Source organism: Rana temporaria, chromosome 2 (assembly GCF_905171775.1).
Source record: "Rana temporaria chromosome 2, aRanTem1.1, whole genome shotgun sequence".
Classification (NCBI taxonomy): domain Eukaryota; kingdom Metazoa; phylum Chordata; class Amphibia; order Anura; family Ranidae; genus Rana; species Rana temporaria.
The window spans coordinates 1,936,589-1,955,966 of record NC_053490.1 but is presented as its reverse complement, the minus strand read 5'-3'; the positions used below and the strand labels follow the sequence as shown (position 1 = coordinate 1,955,966).

Below are 19,378 nucleotides of genomic sequence, written 5' to 3'. Positions count from 1 at the left end.
GATCCCTGGCCCTGAATGCCAGCATTTCAAAATTACTGGCCTTTGAAATGCTGTCATTCCGTCTGGTGGAGACGCAGAGTTTTAAAAGCCTGATGGCATTGGCTGTCCCACAGTATGTCGTGCCCAGCCGCCACTACTTTTCCAGGCGAGCCATCCCTTCCCTGCACAACCAAGTGGAGGACAAAATCAGGTGTGCACTGCGCAACGCCATCTGTGCCAAGGTCCACCTAACTACGGATACATGGACCAGCAAGCACGGTCCGGGACGTTATATCTCCCTAACAGCGCACTGGGTAAATGCAGTGGCGGCTGGGCCTGAGGCGGATAGCAGTTTGGCGCATGTCCTTCCACCACCGAGGATTGCAGGGCGCTTCAGTTTGTCTCCTGTTCCTAACTCCTTCTACTCCGCTTCCTCATCCTCTACCGCCTCCTCATCCAGTCAGCGTAACAAATTCACCACCAACTTCAGCACAGCCATGGGTAAACGCCAGCAGGCAGTTTTAAAACTTTCCTGTTTGGGGGAAAAAACACACACCGTGCAGGAGTTGTGGAGGGACATGGAACAACAGACCGATGAGTGGTTGGCATCAGTGAGCCTCAAGCCGGGCCTGGTGGTGTGCGATAACGGGCGAAATTTCGTAGCAGCTCTGGGCCTAGCCGATTTGACGCACATTCCTTGCCTGGCACATGTGCTGAATTTGGTGGTGCAGAGTTTCCTGAGAACATACCCCAATATGCCACAGCTGCTGCAGAAAGTGCAGGCTGTCTGTGCGCACTTTTGGCGTTCTCACCCTGCTGCTGCTCGCCTGGCAGCACTGCAGCGTAACTTCGGCCTTCCCGCTCACCGCCTCATATGTGATGTGCCCACAAGGTAGAACTCCACCTTTCACATGCTGGCCAGACTGTGCGAGCAGCAGCAGGCGATAGTGGAGTTCCAGCTGCAGCACGCACGCGTGAGTCGCTCTGCTGAACAGAACCACTTTACCACCAATAACTGGGCCTCCATGCGAGACCTGTGTGCCTTGTTGCGCTGTTTTGAGTACTCCTCCAACATGGCCAGTGCCAATGACGCCGCTCTCAGCGTGACTATCCCAGTACTATGTCTCCTTAAAAAAACGCTACGGGCGATGATGGAACAGGATGTGGCACAGGAGGAGGAGGAGGAGGAGTAATCGGGATCATTTCCAAGGCTTTCAGGGCAGTCATTCACAAGTGGCTCCGAGGGTGGGTTCGTGCACCAACAAAGGCCAGGTACACAATTGTCTAGCAAGGGCACAGTTCTGGAGGATGACGCGGTGGAGGATGAGGAGGAGGAAGACATGGAGAAGGAGGAGGAACCATGTTCACAGCAGGATGGCATCCAGACCAGCTCATGGCCATTACTGGTGCGTGGCTGGGGGGATACAGAGGACACAGATGATACACCTCCCACAGGGGACAGCTTTTCGTTGCCTCTGGGCAGCAATGAGCAATTACATGCTGCAGTGTCTCCGCAACGACCGGCGTGTTTCGCACATTATGACAGGTGCTGATTACAGCTGATCTCCGCTCTCTGCCGCGAGCGGAGATGACGTCACCGACGGCACTTCTCTATCCCCTGACGCGTTGCACGGCTGATCGACGCCGCTTAATCATAGGTATGATTAAGCGGCGTCGATCAGCCGCGCAACGCGTCAGGGGATAGAGAAGTGCCGTCGGTGACGTCATCTCCACTCGCGGCCGAGAGCGGAGATCAGCTGTTTGTTACTACGCCTCCTGTAACCACCTGCTGTTTACAGAGATTTTAACTGTGAGTGATACTGTTTTGTTTATTAAACCCTACCCGTATATACTACACCATAGAGTTTGCTTTTTGCTTTTATTGATGGTCTGGATGGTCTGTGGACGGGTGCTGGAAACAAGCTGGGCTGTCCGGGATCCATAGCTATACCTGCTGGTCTCCATTTTTACTACATTTAGGCTTGAATAGCCTTCCTTGAGGTGAGAGGCTAGGATTTCTCTAAGTTTGATCTGCACTACTACACGGAAGGATCGTGAATTGGATTGCAGCATCGATCAAGCACTATTGCACTTTGTTGGAAATTATTTCATTAAGCACCTTATTTCATCAAGCACTTTATGAATATATTTATTTATTTATTTTTTCACTTTTAAACACAAAGTTTTTTGTCTTGAACATTATTGTTTTACCTGAACATTATTTTCACATTTACTGGCACTAATAGAGGTGCAATTTTTTATGCATGTCTTTTGGACTATTTATTCATTTTTCACCTACACCTTTTAATTTCAATCGGTGTTTATTTAATATTTATTGTATATCACTTGTCGATATAATTGTTTCACACATTATTTATATGACTTACATTTTTGTTTGAGTCATAAATTGTTGGATTTCACTTTCATCAATATTCACTATTTCCATCCTTCACATCACAATTGATGTGAGAGGAGTCTTGGAGGAAGTAGGAGTGGAACATAATTTATTGAATACTGGTCCATCATCACACGTTGCTGTGTTTAATAATTTATTACTATTTAGTTCTATATTTGCAAGCGCTACTACACCCCCCCATTTACACAAAATGTGGAAAAGCTTTGTCAGCACGCCACAACAAACAGCACCACCAGCTGATATGGAACGTTTTAGCAGGAGGCAGCATTTCAGCAACATGGTGGAGCAGTATGTGTGCACACGCCTACACGTACTGAATGACGGCTATGCCTCCTTAAACTTCTGGGTCTCCAAATTGGGCACATGGCCTGAGCTTGCCCTTTACGCCTTGGAGGTGCTGGCCTGCCCTGCGGCCAGTGTATTGTCTGAACGTGTATTTAGCACGGCAGGGGGCGTTATCACAGACAAGCGCAGCCGCCTGTCCAGAGACAATGTGGACAAGCTCACGTTCATTAAAATGAACCAGGCATGGATCCCAGAGGAGTTGTCCGTACCTTGTGCAGAATAGACACCGGGCCGGCCTTACCCAGCCATTGTTTTTTTCTGATCTTTCTAGGGTTGCCATCTCATCACTTTCAAAGCAAAACATATTAATTACACGGGTTCTCTGGCTGATTAAGGTGCTGCTAATTAAACTCACTTGGTGCCTTATCGACATTAAATTAGCCCCAGAACCTGTGTAACTCTGTGTTCAGGTTTAAAGGGATAAGGTAGCAACCCTAGATCTTTCTCACTCTTTTGGGGTTTACCCTAATTTAAAAAATACATACATTAAAAACCAAAACCTGCTGTGTTGGCTACCTCCTCCTCCTCCTCCTCCTCCTCCTCCACCGCCGCTTCCACCTACACCGCCACATTCACCTCAACCTCCTAATACATATGGACCTCGTCCTCCTAGGTCAAAATGATTTTATTTTTTATTTTTATTTTATGTTATTTTGAGTTATTTCCCTATGCACATTTATTTTAAGAGTACTTGCCATGCTGTTCCTGACATTTTGCAATTTTTTTTTTTTTTGTTATTTTGAGTTATTTCCCTATCCACATTTATTTTCAGAGTACTTGCCATGCTGTTCCCGACATTTTGCAAAATGATTTTTGTTTGTTATTTTGAGTTATTTCCCTATCCACATTTATTTTCAGAGTACTTGCCATGCTCTTCCCGACATTTTGCAAAATTTGAATTTTTTTTAATTTTTATTTTTTTATGCCATTTTGAGTTATTTCCCTATCCACATTTATTTTCAGAGTACTTGCCATGCTCTTCCCGACATTTTGCTGCCATTTCCCTTAGTTTTTTAGAGACATTTTTGTAGTCAAAAGTCCGGGTCCCCATTGACTTCAATGGGGTTCGGGTCCGGGTCAAAGTCCGGGTTCGGGTTATGTCCCGAACCCAAACTTTTTTTCAAAGTCCAGGTTCGGGTCCGAACCCGAACATCCAGGTGTCCGCTCAACTCTACACCTGACGCATCTAATCCACCAAGTAGGGTTTGTCTCGGCCAGGGAGGCTAGGGACAACACCACCAAGGTGCTGAACCTACTGCACATAGTTAATAGCAATAAAACACTGTGTGTGTTTCTTGGAACGGACACTGAGAAAACGTTTGACCGGATGAGCTGGAAATTCATATTTGCGACACTGGACCATATAGGAGTAGGACACAACATGCTACACTGGATATCTGCGGCCTACTCCACCCCGTCGGCAAGGGTGAGGGCGAATGGAGTACTTTCCGAACCATTCCAGATTACTAATGGGCCCAGACAGGGCTGTCCATTATTGCCATTACTTTTCGCACTGTCCTTAGAACCCTTCCTGTGCCATGTTAGACTGAACCCGAATATCTCTGGCCTGGTGTAAGACAAATTACAACACAAGGTGTCAGCGTACGCGGATGACCTATCATTCTCCCACACCAAACCAACCGTCTCACTCCCCAACCTGATGCGGGAGTTTGACGTATACGGTCGGCTCTCTAACCTTAAAATAAACTTTACCAAATCAGTGGCGATGGGGGTGGGCATCCCACAACCACAGCTCTCACACCTCTGGGGTAGCTTCAACTTAAAATGGACTGACACGGCCCTAAAATACCTGGGTACGCACATCCCTCCCAAATTCACCCAACTCTTCCAACTCAATTCCCCCCCCCTGAAAACTGTCCAAAAACTTCTGGACCAATGGGGCAGCGGCCTGCACTCTTGGTTTGGCCGCTGCAACATTCTTAAAATGTCGGTCCTGCCCAAATTTCTTTACATGCTCCAAGCCCTCCCTATCCAAATACCTGCAGACTTCTTCAGACAAATACACTCGACCTTTATAAAATTCTTATGGGCAGGGAAAAGACCCCGCATACAAAAGAAAATACTTTCACTACCTAAGCAATACGGGGGCCTGGCAATGCCGGACATCCATTCTTATTATAACTCTGTCCATCTGAACAGGCTCTTAGACTGGTGTCATCACAAAGACACCAAACTTTGGTCACAGCTGGAGCAGCCACAGACTGAAGTTCACCTCCAAGGGGCACCTTGGTGTTTCATGGCCCTACCCTCCAGCCTCAAACGACACCCGCTGATAGGTACCACTGTGAAGATTTGCGCACAACTAATATCCAACCCTTCCTTTTCTCCCAACACTCCATTCTACGCCCTATTTTAGGGAACCCCCAATTTGAACCGGGCATCAGCGACAAGAAATTCCGAGACCTGTGGAGGGCGGGACTTTGCCAAGCCTCGTATTTCAGCAACAGGGGTAGGTGGAAAACGACTGGGGAGCTCTCGGACCCGGACGGACAGTACCGACTGGACTTTCTGAGGGCACTTCAACTTAGTCACTTCCTTAAACGTCTGACACCCCTGACTCCAGATACTCACCCTGTTACGACACTAGAGGAACTCTGCACAGGCACATGCGGTACTACCACGCGCACTTTCATTGATGTATAACATGCTCATAACACCGACTGAGGCTTTCCAACTTCCGAGCCTTGTCAAATGGGAGCGAGATCTAGACTGCCACCTCTCTGCCAGCAAACGACAACACATCCTTAAATTTACACATTTTCTTCCTTGTGCTCCAAAATACAGGAGACTAATTACAAAATTCTTACGTGCTGGTACAGGACTCCGGCACTATTACATACATTTTTCCCTGAGGCTACAGATATTTGTTGGCGATGCCAAAAAGAAAGAGGCACTTTGCTCCAAATTTTCTGGACTTGCCCAGGGATACAGACATACTGGAGAGAGGTCCACAGAATAGTCCAAAAATTCACAGACTGACAGGTCCCGGACAACCCGGCATACTTCGTCCTGCACTCCACTGACATCCCGGCCGGTATTTACAAAAAAATCAGTCTTCAGACACCTACTAGACGCAGCAAAGGCCTGCATCCCACTCCTGTGGAAGTCTCAATGCGCACCGACCATCGCCCACGTGGCTCAAAAGGTTGATGACATCAACCAGATGGAAGACTTTATTCTCACAAGCCAATATAGGAGTAATCCTACTCCAAGACGTGGCAACTATGGAACATCTTTACATTTTCAGCGGAGGGCCAGGCCCTCAGGGGGGTTGACCAAACCAACTGACGATTCATTCACTGGGATGTGAGGACCCCCCCTTGGACTGTCTGACGTGAAGAACAACAGCTTTGGGAAGGCGGCGTGGAGCTGTGCTCGCGAGTTCCCCCCTCCCCTTCCCCCCCTTCTTTGTGCTCCATATTCCCCCCCTTTCTACCCCCCCTTTTTCTTCCTCCATCTACTGACCTTCATGTGCCCTTGGACACACTCTTTTTCCTATCTTCTATGCTCTGAATCTGTTATCTGTTCTGGAAAACACGGGGTGTCGGGCCCCTCGGGCCATGCTGTCCTGTCACCTCCCATTACTGTTCCCTCCATGGTTCCGAGGTCAGATCTCCAGATCACTCTTCTCTACCCCCCCCGACAGAGCGCCCCCTTCTGGGACATTTTATATTGTAGCTTTGTGGTCATTAGACCTCACCAGACAATCTGTCCAAGAGCGGTTTTTATTGTCCCAGCACCTCACTGTGCCCTTTCACCCCTCACTAATCTATAAACACTGTGCATTCCAAACATTGCACCCCCTCACATTGCTGACTTCAAGGATAAGTTCCCCTCCCCACCTAAATCCCAGCCCCCCCCTATGTACCAATATACCATTAATGTACTTATTTCTATTTATCTTACACCCCCCACCTGTGCCCACTTGGCTGTATAATCACTTCCGGACCTCCGCACTCCGATATACATCGGCTGTTTGAAGAGGGATATCTCTGTTATGGCAGCAGCTAGCTTCTATAACCCCGGTATCCTCCTCTTCGCCGGGGGTCCGGTTTCTGATAATGGTGGTCTCTGCGGCAGATTCGCAGCGAGATCACTTTTATCGGTGGCGGGAGAGGGCCCTCCCCCTCCCGCCACTCTCCCGTGCCCTCTGCAGCTAACCGGAGCTGTCAGTAGCGGTGGGGGCAATCACATCCTTCTGCTGGCTGGGTATGGAGATGAGTGAGGGGAAGATGCCCCCACCCTTCTCCATACCATAGCAGGGTGGAAGCCACGTCAAAACATCACTTCCGCCCATAGATCTTAAAGGGAAATTTGTTTGTATTTCTTTTAAAATGACAATTGTATTTTATATTACATTTTTATGTCAATTCATATGAGATGTGACTTTTTTTGACCCCCAGATCTCATATGTAAGTGGACCTGTCATGCTTTTTTTTCCATTACAAGGGATATTTACATTCCTTGTAATAGGAATACAAGTGACACTTTTTTTTAACCACTTAAGCCCCGGACCAAAATGCTGTCTAAAGACCCAAGGTGTTTTTACAGTTCGGGACTGCATCGCTTTAACAGACAATTGCGCGGTCGTGCGACGTGGCCCCCAAACAAAATTGGCGTCCTTTTTTCCCCCACAAATAGAGCTTTCTTTTGGTGGTATTTGATCACCTCTGCGGTTTTTATTTTTTGCGCTATAAACAAAAATAAAGCGACAATTTTGAAAAAAATGCAATATTTTTTACTTTTTGTTATAATAAATATCCCCCAAAAACATATATAAAAACATTTTTTTCCCTCAGTTTAGGCCGATACGTATTCTTCAACCTATTTTTAGTAAAAAAAATCGCAATAAGCGTTTATCGATTGGTTTGCGCTAAATTTATAGCGTTTACAAAATAGGGGATAGTTTTATTGCATTTTTATTAATTATTTTTTTTTTACTACTAATGGCGGCGATCAGCGTTTTTTTTCGTGACTGCGACATTATGGCGGACACTTCGGACAATTTTGACACATTTTTGGGACCATTGTCATTTTCACAGCAAAAAATGCATTTAAATTGCATTCTTTATTGTGAAAATGACAGTTGCAGTTTGGGAGTTAACCACAGGGGGCGCTGTAGGAGTTAGGGTTCACCTAGTGTGTGTTTACTACTGTAGGGGGGTGTGGCTGTAGGACTGACGTCATCGATCGAGTCTCCCTATAAAACGGATCACTCGATCGATGCCCCGCCACAGTGAAGCACGGGGAAGCCGTGTTTACACACGGCTCACCCCGTTCTTCAGCTCCGGGGAGCGATCGCGACGGAGCGGCTATAAACAAATAGCCGCGCCGTCGTCCCGGATCGCTCCCCGAGCGAACCCGACCGCCGCATGTAGCGGGGGGGGTCCCGATCGGACCCCCCACCCGCTAGAAGGCAAGGACGTACAAGTACGCCCATGTGCCTGTACGTGCCATATTGTGGACGTACATATACATGCGGGGGTCGGGAACTGGTTAAAGAACAGTGTAAAAAATAAAGAAATAAAAATTAAATGCGCCCGGTCCCGCCGAGCTTGTGTGCAGAAGCAAACGCATACGTGAGCAGCGCCCAAATATGAAAACGGTGTTCAAACCACACATGTGAGGTATCGCCGTGATGGTTGGAGTGAGAGCAATAATTCTAGTTCTAGTCCTCCTCTGTAACTCAAAACATGCAACCTGTAGAATTTTTTAAACGTCACCTATGGAGATTTTTAAGGGTAAAAGTTTGTTGCCATTCCACAAGCGGGTGCAATTTTGAAGCGTGACATGTTGGGTATCAATTTACTTGGTGTAACATTATCTTTCACATTATACAAAAAATGGGCTAACTTTACTGTTGTCTTATTTTTTAACTAAAAAAAGTTAAATTTTTTCCAACAAATTGCGCTTGTAAGACCGCTGTGCTAATACGGTGTGACATAAAGTATTACAATGACCGCCATTTTATTCTCTAGGGTGTTAGAATTTTTATTTTTTTAATAATGTTTGGGGGTTCTAATTGATTTTCTAGTAAAAAATTGTTTTTAACATGTAAACACCAAATCTCAGAAAGAAGCTTGGTCCTTAAGTGGATAATCACTTCTCCTTTACTTCCTGGACACACCCTGCACCATCTACCCTCCCCCTTCCACCCACCTCATCAGGTGCACGTTTTTTCTATGCAATCAGTGATCACCATTCTCACTAAATACACAGCTATAGATCGTTTATTTGGCAGAGTGTGCAGGAGCTGAGCGATCAGATAACAGTTGATGTGGATAGAGCTGTAATATTGCAATTTGGAGAAGTGTGTCCTGGGTTCTGTAATGATCACCATACACTATACAACCTGGTACACCTAAAGGACATTGTACAATCAGATTGCATGGTATATGGCCAGCTTTAAATAAGTACATAAGATGGAGGTGATGGAGTCACTCAGCTTTCACGCGCATTCATATCTCTGCGTAGTGGGAACTCGCATTCCCCCCATGAGGTTTTTTATCATTCTGAAGCATTTTCACTCGTCACGCATAGGGTAGACCATTCATTTGACTGGGCTGCCCTATGTGCAACAATCACCCCAAAAAAGCTTCAGAACTCTTTTTTTTTTAGAGTGGAGTGTACATATTGTAGTAGTGTGGTACCCCAGGGGTGTGGTGACCCAGGGTTTTCAATTGGACTGGTTGAGGGGCTCCAGAAAGCTTGCAGTTTACAGAGGAAACTGGCATTTCAGTTGCCTCAATTGTTAGTAAAGTCCACTTTGGGACCTGGAGCCCGGGGATTTCGTAGAGATCTGGGTGGGATGAAATTCACAGTCCTGGATCCAGATTTTCAGATAGATCAGCACACTGATTGTGCAGGTGTGTGTGGGCCTGATAGGAGACTCAGGACCAGCATTCTGGGCTCCACCCTCCCGAGGAGTCCAGGCTTGGAAGGGAGAACCCAGAGAGTGCAGGTGTGCAAGGAAGTAGCTAGAGAAGCTGGAGAGTGCAGGTTGCACTGTGAAACCCCAGAGACCTGAGTCTAAGGTTGCTGACAGGAGTCATGAGAGCTCCATGCTGGAGCCTGAGCAGTTGTGCTACTGCTGACAAGAGGCAGGTGGCTCGGTATTTTCTTTTGCACGTGTAAGCCAGGAGGCTGAAGGTACCATTTTGTGTGGACAGTGAAAACCCCCTGCGTGGGAAACTTATGTTTGTATTTTTGTTTATTTTTGCCTTTTCAATAAAAGTGGGCCAACAAGCCCTTAAACATAGTTCCGGACTGGCGTGAATCGCTTAAAATCGCATATGCCACTTGTGCTAAACACCCCCAATATTACAAGTGGTGGATTCAGCGGGCAACAAGACGGTGGAATCCGGGTCCTTGCTCCACAGTAAATTCACGTCAGGAACTGTTGGCTGTGTGTGGAAGTGCAGCCAGGCGAAAGGCATTGCATGTTGCAGGTTCTGTACCTGTGAAAGGAGAATCCTTGGCAGAACTGGAGATCCCTGTAAATGTAAGTTCATCTTTTTTATGAACTGTGTTTGTGTGCTTGAGACAACACAATCTGTGTGTGCAGCTGAGTAAAGCTTGCAAGAAGTGAAAAGCAACTTGCTTTAAAGTGACAGTGCTTCATTTTTTTTTGCTGGACGAAGTTTGGTGGAGTGACTGCAAAGATGATGCAAGGGTTTGAGCCTGCTGGAGAGCATTGCACACTGTTTTTTGCTAATCTAACTCCAGTTAAAGGGGAAGTGCATGTGGTCGCCCCTGGTAACGCTAGTACAAGCAGGCCAGCTGTTAATGTGCAAAGTCCTAAGTTTGAAAGGGGATGCAGTTGGGGAAGTCCTGCTAAGGCTCTGAGGCAAGAGCGCTGTTTGCGGTGCAGAGAGTGGGGGCATGTTCTCTCCAAGTGCCCTTTGTCTCAGTCTCCAAGACAAGGTGACATGGCCCAACAAAGGCCTGCGACAATGTTTGGAAAACCTGATTTGAGTGCCAGGAGTGTCCAAAAGGCGGATCAGAAGTTTGAGAGGTATGTGGTTGCCTGTAGCAACGGTGGAGATATCAAGTCTGCAAACCACATGAGAAACGTATTGCCGACAAAGGATCGTGGCAAGTTGAAAGCAACAATGTTTCAATGATCGCAAAGTCGCTGCGTTTGGGAGAGTCAGCAATGTACAGCTGGAAGAGTGCCATCTCCCTTAGCAACAAGAGATCAAATGTCAACCGGAAGGAGGAGCTACTGTGGAGATGTAGAGAGGCGTCCCATTAAAGATTTGTGTAAAAATGTACCATGCCTGGAATGTGGCCAGCTGGGGCATGAAATGTTGTCTTGCCCTAGATTCTGGGGTGCACCTGGAGGTAATGAGGCTGAGCCAGTTTCCTGTGAAAATATATTTGCCGTCACCCCTGGCAACAAGGAGGAGTTTTCTGTTGTGCCTGCAGGGGGTGCTAAGGAGTCAGAAATGGCTGCTGTAATTTCATCCCATGGCCACCAGGGAGAGTTGGCCAGTGAAAGTGCGATAAAGGATGGACAACGTACTCAAATGAACATGACAACCCCTGTTACAGTGATCGGTAAAACTGTTGCTGGTAATGGCATGAAAAATGACTATGTGAATGTGCACACTGCAGTTGCAGTGACCCCAAATGGGAGATCCACTGTCTGTGTGGAAAAGGACTTGCCTTGCTGCAGTGCCCTGTTCAATGGGGAGGCAAGTGGTAAAGTTGAATGTGACAGTGTGATGGGTAAAACTGATAATATTGTGTTTTCTAAAGTTGATGGTCCAGTTGCTAATGGGCTAGTGCAGCTCACTAGAGATAACAATGTTGCTATGAATGCAGTTAAAGATGTGCTATCTCCCCTAGCAACTGAGACAAAGGTTATAGAGGTGTCCCTAGAAACCCCCATGGGGCTCTGCGTTTTGGAGCCGGAGGTTGCCTGGGACAGCTATGGTTACATAGTTACATAGTTACATAGTTACATAGTTAGTCAGGTTGAAAAAAGACACAAGTCCATCCAGTTCAACCACAAAAAAATAAACAAAATAAAAAACACAATACAATCCCATACACCCAACTCCATACCCACAGTTGATCCAGAGGAAGGCAAAAAACCCCAGCAGAGCATGATCCAATTTGCTACAGCAGGGGAAAAAATTCCCTCCTGATCCCCCGAGAGCCAATCGGATTTACCCTGGATCAACTTTACCTACAAATCTTAGTACTCAGTTATTTTATGTACATTTAGGAAATAATCCAGGCCTTTCCTAAAGCAATCTACTGAGCTGGCCAGATCCACCTCTGGAGGGAGTCTGTTCCACATTTTCACAGCTCTTACTGTGAAAAAACCTTTCCGTATTTGGAGGTGAAATCTCTTTTCCTCTAGATGTAAAGAGCGCCCCCTTGTCCTCAGTGATGACCGTAAAGTAATTAACTCAACACCAAGTTCACTGTATGGACCTCTTATATATTTGTACATGTTGATTATATTCCCCCTAATTCTCCTCTTCTCAGGAGAGAATAAATTCAGTTCCTCTAATCTTTCCTCATAGCTGAGCTCCTCCATGCCTCTTATCAGTTTGGTTGCCCTTCTCTGCACTTTCTCCAGTTCTCTGATATCCTTTTTGAGAACTGGTGCCCAAAACTGAACTGCATATTCCAGATGAGGTCTTACTAATGATTTGTACAGGGGCAAAATTATATCTCTGTCTCTGGAGTCCATACCTCTCTTAATACAAGAAAGGACTTTCCTCGCTTTGGAAACCGCAGCTTGGCATTGCATGCCATTATTGAGCTTATGATCAACTAAAACCCCCAGATCCTTCTCCACTACAGACCCCCCCAGTTGTACTCCCCCTAGTATGTATGATGCATGCATATTCTTAGCCCCCAAGTGCATAACTTTACATTTATCAACATTAAACCTCATCTGCCACTCAGTCGCCCAATTAGACAGAGCATTGAGGTCGGCTTGTAAATTGGCGACATCCTGCAAGGACGTTATTCCACTGCATAGCTTGGTGTCATCTGCAAAGACAGAAATGTTACTTTTGATCTCAGACCCAATATCATTTATAAATATATTGAAAAGTAAGGGTCCCAGCACTGAACCTTGGGGTACACCACTGATAACACTGAACCTTGGGGTACACCACTGATAACATTGGACCATTCAGAGTAAGAATCATTAACCACGACTCTCTGAATTCTGTCTTTCAGCCAATTTTCTATCCATTTACAAACTGATATATCCAATCCTGTAGACCTTACCTTACACATGAGCCGTGTGTGCGGAACTGTATCGAACGCTTTTGCAAAATCCAAATATATCACGTCCACAGCCACGCCTCTGTCCAGGGTTTTACTTACCTCTTCATAAAAGGAAATCAGGTTTGTCTGACAACTTCTGTCTTTCATGAATCCATGTTGTCTGCTGCTTAAATAGTTTTTTTTCCTGCAAGAACTCATCCATGTGGTCTTTTATTAAACGTTCCAGTATCTTCCCAACTATAGAAGTTAGACTAACAGGTCTATAGTTACTCTGTGGCTCACGCATGCGTTTGCAAATGCGTGCGGACTGAACCCCTGTTTTTAACGCATACTGTAGACAGGTTAATTGGTTTTCTGCAAGCTGGTCGGTAAGTAGGCTTGGTTTTTCCCTGGGCATTCCCCAGGTTTTTGTTGTTATCTGCTTTAGCCTTCCAATGCTACTTACTGTTATGGCCAGCTATAGACGGGGGCAGTGGACATGTTTATGCTTCACCTGTGGTGTTTATATTGGTCCATCAGTGCACCAACACCTTTGCAGCCATTGTGCTATATGCTGGGTGCTTGGTGTGCTCTTGTTCCTTTAAAGGAGGGGTGGCTTCCCTTCAGTTCACCTGCCCCTGTCTATCCATTAAAATGCATGTGCCTCCACTGTGGGGACACTCATTGTTTAGTGTTAGGACCACAGATATTGCAGGGTGCCTTGGCGCGGCTCTGTGGCTCACGCATGCGTTTGCAAATGCGTGCGGACTGAACCCCTGTTTTTAACGCATACTGTAGACAGGTTAATTGGTTTTCTGCAAGCTGGTCGGTAAGTAGGCTTGGTTTTTCCCTGGGCATTCCCCAGGTTTTTGTTGCTATAGTTACTTGGTAAAGACTTTGTTCCCTTTTTAAATATAGGCACCACATTGGCTCTACGCCAATCCAGTGGTACTATTCCTGTCATGGTGCCACTCTGAAGGATAAGACGGTAACTGAACATAGTAATAATGAAATGTTAAATGCTAAAACTAATATGTTTGGAAACACTCATGATGGAAATGGGTTAATGCAGTCTGGCAATGACAGGTGTGAAGGTCTTCATGCATTTAATGAAGCGCCACCAGAAGGTGAGAGTGTGGTATTGCAGTCTGCTCTGGTTCAAAATGTATTACCACAGTCTGGTTTAAACAAAAGTGACGTCTGCAAGGTGTCTGTTACTGAGCCACTCTATCCCTCTGATAGCGCAGAAATAATAGACTGGGACAGATGGGCAAAAAGCCTGTTGGCTTTGTTGGAAAAGGCCTCTGTTGGTAAAAGTGGAGCAGACATGATTTCTGCAGTGCCAGATGAAGGACCTGCAGAGCGACTCGTATGCAATGGTGCATTTGCTGCTGCAGATGTTGCTCACAAGATGGAAGCGCCAAGTAATGGCGAACGCACAGAAGAGGTCATGTCTGTGATCCACACAGGTTCTAATGATGTGGTAATGGATGATGCCGTGCCAAATGAGCTAATGTTGGTGGAAGTGCCAGATGGCACAGCAATAAATGAAGTGATTGTAGTCAAAGGTCCAAATGTTGTGTTATGCAAAAATGTTCAGAGGTCAGGACAATGGCTGGCAGAGGATCTCATGCCAGTGGAGTTGGTGTATACTGAAGCTGCCATAGACAACCACACCGCTGGGTGCAGTTCCTCCCCAGATACTGCCCTGCCAAACATGGGTGAAATGAAATATGACAAATGCATTGATATTTCTGATCATGATAGAGAATGCAGCTTATCTGCAATTGTTAATGGTTTGGTTACTCTGGGTGACAACAAAAATAATGGTAGACCTGATGGTCTTGGTCAAGTTGATCTGGTTGTAGCAAACCCTGAAAATTGTAGTGAGACAGGAAATGATAGGTTTGACACAGGGGTAAAGGGTAAAGCAGAATTAGGTCCCCTACAGGTTCAGAAGGGTAATTCTGGGGAAGGTTTCCTGAGGTTCGAGGAACGTCTAGGATCTGAGAAGGATCCTGGTAAACCATGGTTGGAGGGAAATAGCCCAAAGCTTAGCAAGGTGTCACATGACTTAGAAATCTCAGAGTGACAAGACAGTCAAGATGTGCTTCAGAGGGAGACTAGGACGAGGCTGCAGTCTTATGAGGGTTTTAGTGATGAAACTGACAGAATGAAGCATGCAGTGTACATGGGGAAACAAGTGACGCCAAGTTTGGACAGTAAGTGGGTGCCCGTACTTGGAGCTCAGAGAGGGACCAGTGTCACCCCAATAAAAGAGCCCCTGCTTTCCGCTAAACAAGGGTTTAAAAATCTGATCCCTTACAAATTAAATAAAGGGAAAAGGCACAGAGGTGTCCCAACCCTGATGACGTGTGCTGGTGTTCCGCCCCCTTCGGGGTCGAAACAAGGGGGGGGGATATGTAGTAGTGTGGTACCCCAGGGGTGTGGTGACCCAGGGTTTTCAATTGGACTGGTTGAGGGGCTCCAGAAAGCTTGCAGTTTACAGAGGAAACTGGCATTTCAGTTGCCTCAATTGTTATTAAAGTCCACTTTGGGACCTGGAGCCGGGGATTTCGTAGCGATCTGGGTGGGATGAAATCCCCAGTCCTGGGTCCAGATTTTCAGATAGATCAGCACACTGATTGTGCAGGTGTGTGTTTGGGCCTGATAGGAGACTCAGGACCAGCATTCTGGGCTCCACCCTCCCGAGGAGTCCAGGCTTGGAAGGGAGAACCCAGAGAGTGTAGGTGTGCACGGAAGTAGCTAGAGAGCTGGAGAGTGCAGGTGTGCAGTGTGAAACCCCAGAGACCTGAGTCTAAGGTTGCTGACAGGAGTCAGGAGAGCTCCATGCTGGAGCCTGAGCAGTTGTGCTACTGCTGACAAGAGCCAGGTGGCTCGGTATTTTCTTTTGCACGTGTAAGCCAGGAGGCTGAAGGTACCATTCTGTGTGGACAGTGAAAACCCCCTGCGTGGAAAACCTATGTTTGGATTTTTGTTTATTTTTGCCTTTTCAATAAAAGTGGGCCAACAAGCCCTTAAACATAGTTCCGGACTGGCGTGAATCGCTTAAAATCGCATATCCCACTTGAGCTAAACACCCCCAATATTACTATATATATATATATATATATATATATATATATATAATATAATATCTGCTGTTCCCTTTGTGGAGAGAAATTTAAAGACTTACCAAACCTCTACCCAGAATACACCTGAGAGATGACTATTCGGCTTTTCCTCTACACATGACCCTCCTTTCTAAAGCTTTATATAAAATATCACTACTCATTCACCTTATAAACGTGGTGAGATCTTCTATTCCACTGAAATGTCTCTGTGGATTTCCAGGGTTACTGAGATCAAAGGAAAGGAAGATCTCACCACATCTCTGAAGGGCGAGGAAGATCATTAGGAATAATTAATTGCTTTGAAAATGCAGAGAATTGACTTTCAAGATTCGCCTCCTATTGATTTCAATGAGGTTTGCATTTAATTTCTGCAATGTTTTGGATCTTTAGACGTCTTGCCTAAAGTCCCCACAAATCTGAACCCAAGAACATTCCTCCGTCACTATGCAGCACATTTCTCTGAATGAGATTCTCCCGCTGGAAATTGTAATAAAATGTACATTTTATCAGCCAATGGGAATAATATATTGTCCTCTGTAAAATAATATTGTATATATTGTTTCTATATATTAGATACATTTAATAATGAATGTTATAAAAGAAAACAACTTTATTCAGCTCTTTTTATAGAATTCTGACTTTTTATTTTTTTCTGTACAGGTGGATTGATGAACCAAGTTTTCTGTCATGTTGGACTTCATCAATACAACAAAGTCACATGGGAAGTGAAGCCATATGGGTGTCTGAAGTCACTGAAAGTCTTTATCACAATTCACTGGAGGATTCACACAGGACACAAGTCATATACGTGTTCTAAATGTTGTTCTGAATCCTCTTCAACATCGATCCCGCCTCAGAGGACAACAGGAGAGAAGTCATTTCAGTGTTCTGGAAGTGACAATGGCTTTACAATAAAGTCCAACCCATGTATACATAAGAGGAGTCATTTCAGAAGATATTTCTTGGTTGGAATGTGATAAAGATTTACAATGGAGGCAAAACGTATCAATCACCAGAAGGGTTATAATGGAGTGAAGTCATATCAGTGTTCTGAATGTGACAAAGTTTTTACATCTAAGTCTCATCTTATCATACACCAGAGGTATCACACTGGAGAGAAGCCATATCAATGTTCTGAATGTGACAACGCTTTTACAACCAAAAATGATCTTATCATACACCAGAGGGTTCACACTGGAGAGAAACCATATCAGTGTTCTGAATGTGGCAAAGCTTTTACACGTAAGTCAAACCTTATGACACACGAGAGGATTCACACTGAAGAGAAACCATATCAATGTTCTGAATGTGACAACGTTTTTACATTTAAGTCTCGTCTTATCATACACCAGAGGGTACACACTGGAGAGAAGCCATATCAATGTTCTGAATGTGACAACGCTTTTACAACCAAAAATGATCTTATCATACACCAGAGGGTTCACACTGGAGAGAAACCATATCTGTGTTCTGAATGTGGCAAAGCTTTTACACGTAAGTCAAACCTTATGACACACAAGAGGATTCACACTGAAGAGAAACCATATCAGTGTTCTGAATGTGACAACGTTTTTACATTTAAGTCTCATCTTATCATACACCAGAGGGTTCACACTGGAGAGAAGACATATCAATGTTCTGAATGTGACAATGCTTTTACAACCAAAAATGATCTTATCATACACCAGAGGGTTCACACTGGAGAGAAACCATATCAGTGTTCTGAATGTGGCAAAGCTTTTACACAGAAGTCATACCTTATGATACACCAGAGGGTTCACACTGGAGAAAATACATATCAATGTTCTGAATGTGACAAAGCTTGTACAACCAAAAATTATCTTATTATACATCAGAGGGTTCACACTGAAGAGAAACCATATCAGTGTTCTGAATGTGGCAAAGCTTTTACACAGAAGTCACACCTTATGACACACGAGAGGATTCACACTGAAGAGAAGCCATATCAGTGTTCTGAATGTGGCCAAGCTTTTACACAGAAGTCAAACCTTATGACACACGAGAGGATTCACACTGAAGAGAAACCATATCAGTGTTCTGAATGTGGCAAAGCTTTTACACGTAAGTCACACCTTATGACACACCAGAGGATTCACACTGGAGAAAAACCATATCAGTGTTCTGAATGTAGCAAAACTTTTACACGTAAGTCACACCTTATGACACACCAGAGGATTCACACTGAAGATTAGGGATGAGCTTCGAGTCGTGTGAAGAAGGTGAACCAAACACCTAAGAAGCAAGCCAAAGATAAAGGAGGTGAAGAAGGTGATACAAATCCTCGAACAGTGAGTGAAGCAGGTGGAAAAAAGTCTCTGAAGATGATGTCGCTTATTTCACCACAGACTTCTGGGAAAGCCTTGTGCCTCTTATTCTGGGCTGCCCTGATCGTATTCCTGTCAATTTGGCTGACAACTAACTGTATTTATCATCCTGAAGATTTGGGACACATAAAGAGCATTTGCGGAGCTTCTAACACTCCACAACAGAATAATATGAATAATACACATGTCAGACACAAGAGAAATTAAAACTCAGAAAGTTTTACAGATAAAATGTTATTATTGAAGTTTAAATATGCCTATGCACAGAAATCAGGATATGAAAAATGTTGGATATGTAGTAAATTACACCCCTCCACCATTAGTATTCCTCTCATGGCTGTACCTTTTAAGTATCACAAATGTTCTATTATTGTAAAAATACAATTAGTACTACAATGACAATTAGAACTGAGGAAGATCACCCCAGGGAAGAGATAGAGTGTTATCAGATTGTCAGATTAGCATATTTGTATGATGCCAAGATGGGTGATATGAATGAGTAAAGATATGTATCCACATACACCTTAACCACTAGCCGACCGCCCACCGCCGTTATACGTCGGCAAGTTGGCTCGGCTGGGCGAGAGCACGTAGTATAACGTCCTCTCTCCCAGCTGCCACTAGGGGCGCGTGTGCGCCCCCCGCTCGCCCCCGACTCCCGTGCGTGTGCCCGGCGGGCGCGATCGCTGCCGGGCACACGCGATCGCTCGTTACAGAGCGGGGACCGGGAGCTGTGTGTGTAAACACACAGCTCTCGGTCCTGTCAGCAGGGGAAATGCTGATCTTCGGTTCATACAATGTATGAACCGAGGATCAGTGTTTCCCCTAGTGAGGCCACCCCCCCCCCCACAGTAAGAACACACCCAGGCATACTTAACCCTTTCCCCGCCCCCTAGTGTTAACCC

The 19,378-nt window shown here is 45.4% G+C and overlaps 1 protein-coding gene across 1 annotated transcript in view; it reads left to right on the top strand.

Annotated features, from left to right (window-relative positions):
• The window catches only part of LOC120928777 (zinc finger protein 605-like), a 38,008-nt gene extending 19,308 nt beyond the window's left edge, over nucleotides 1-18,700 (top strand). Inside the window, exon 3 of the mRNA XM_040339767.1 lies at nucleotides 16,789-18,700. Coding sequence (XP_040195701.1) covers nucleotides 17,118-18,341 — 1,224 coding nt within the window. The 5' untranslated portion in view covers nucleotides 16,789-17,117 and the 3' untranslated portion in view covers nucleotides 18,342-18,700. The remainder of the gene's footprint in view (nucleotides 1-16,788) is intronic.
• Nucleotides 18,701-19,378: the final 678 nt, after the last annotated feature.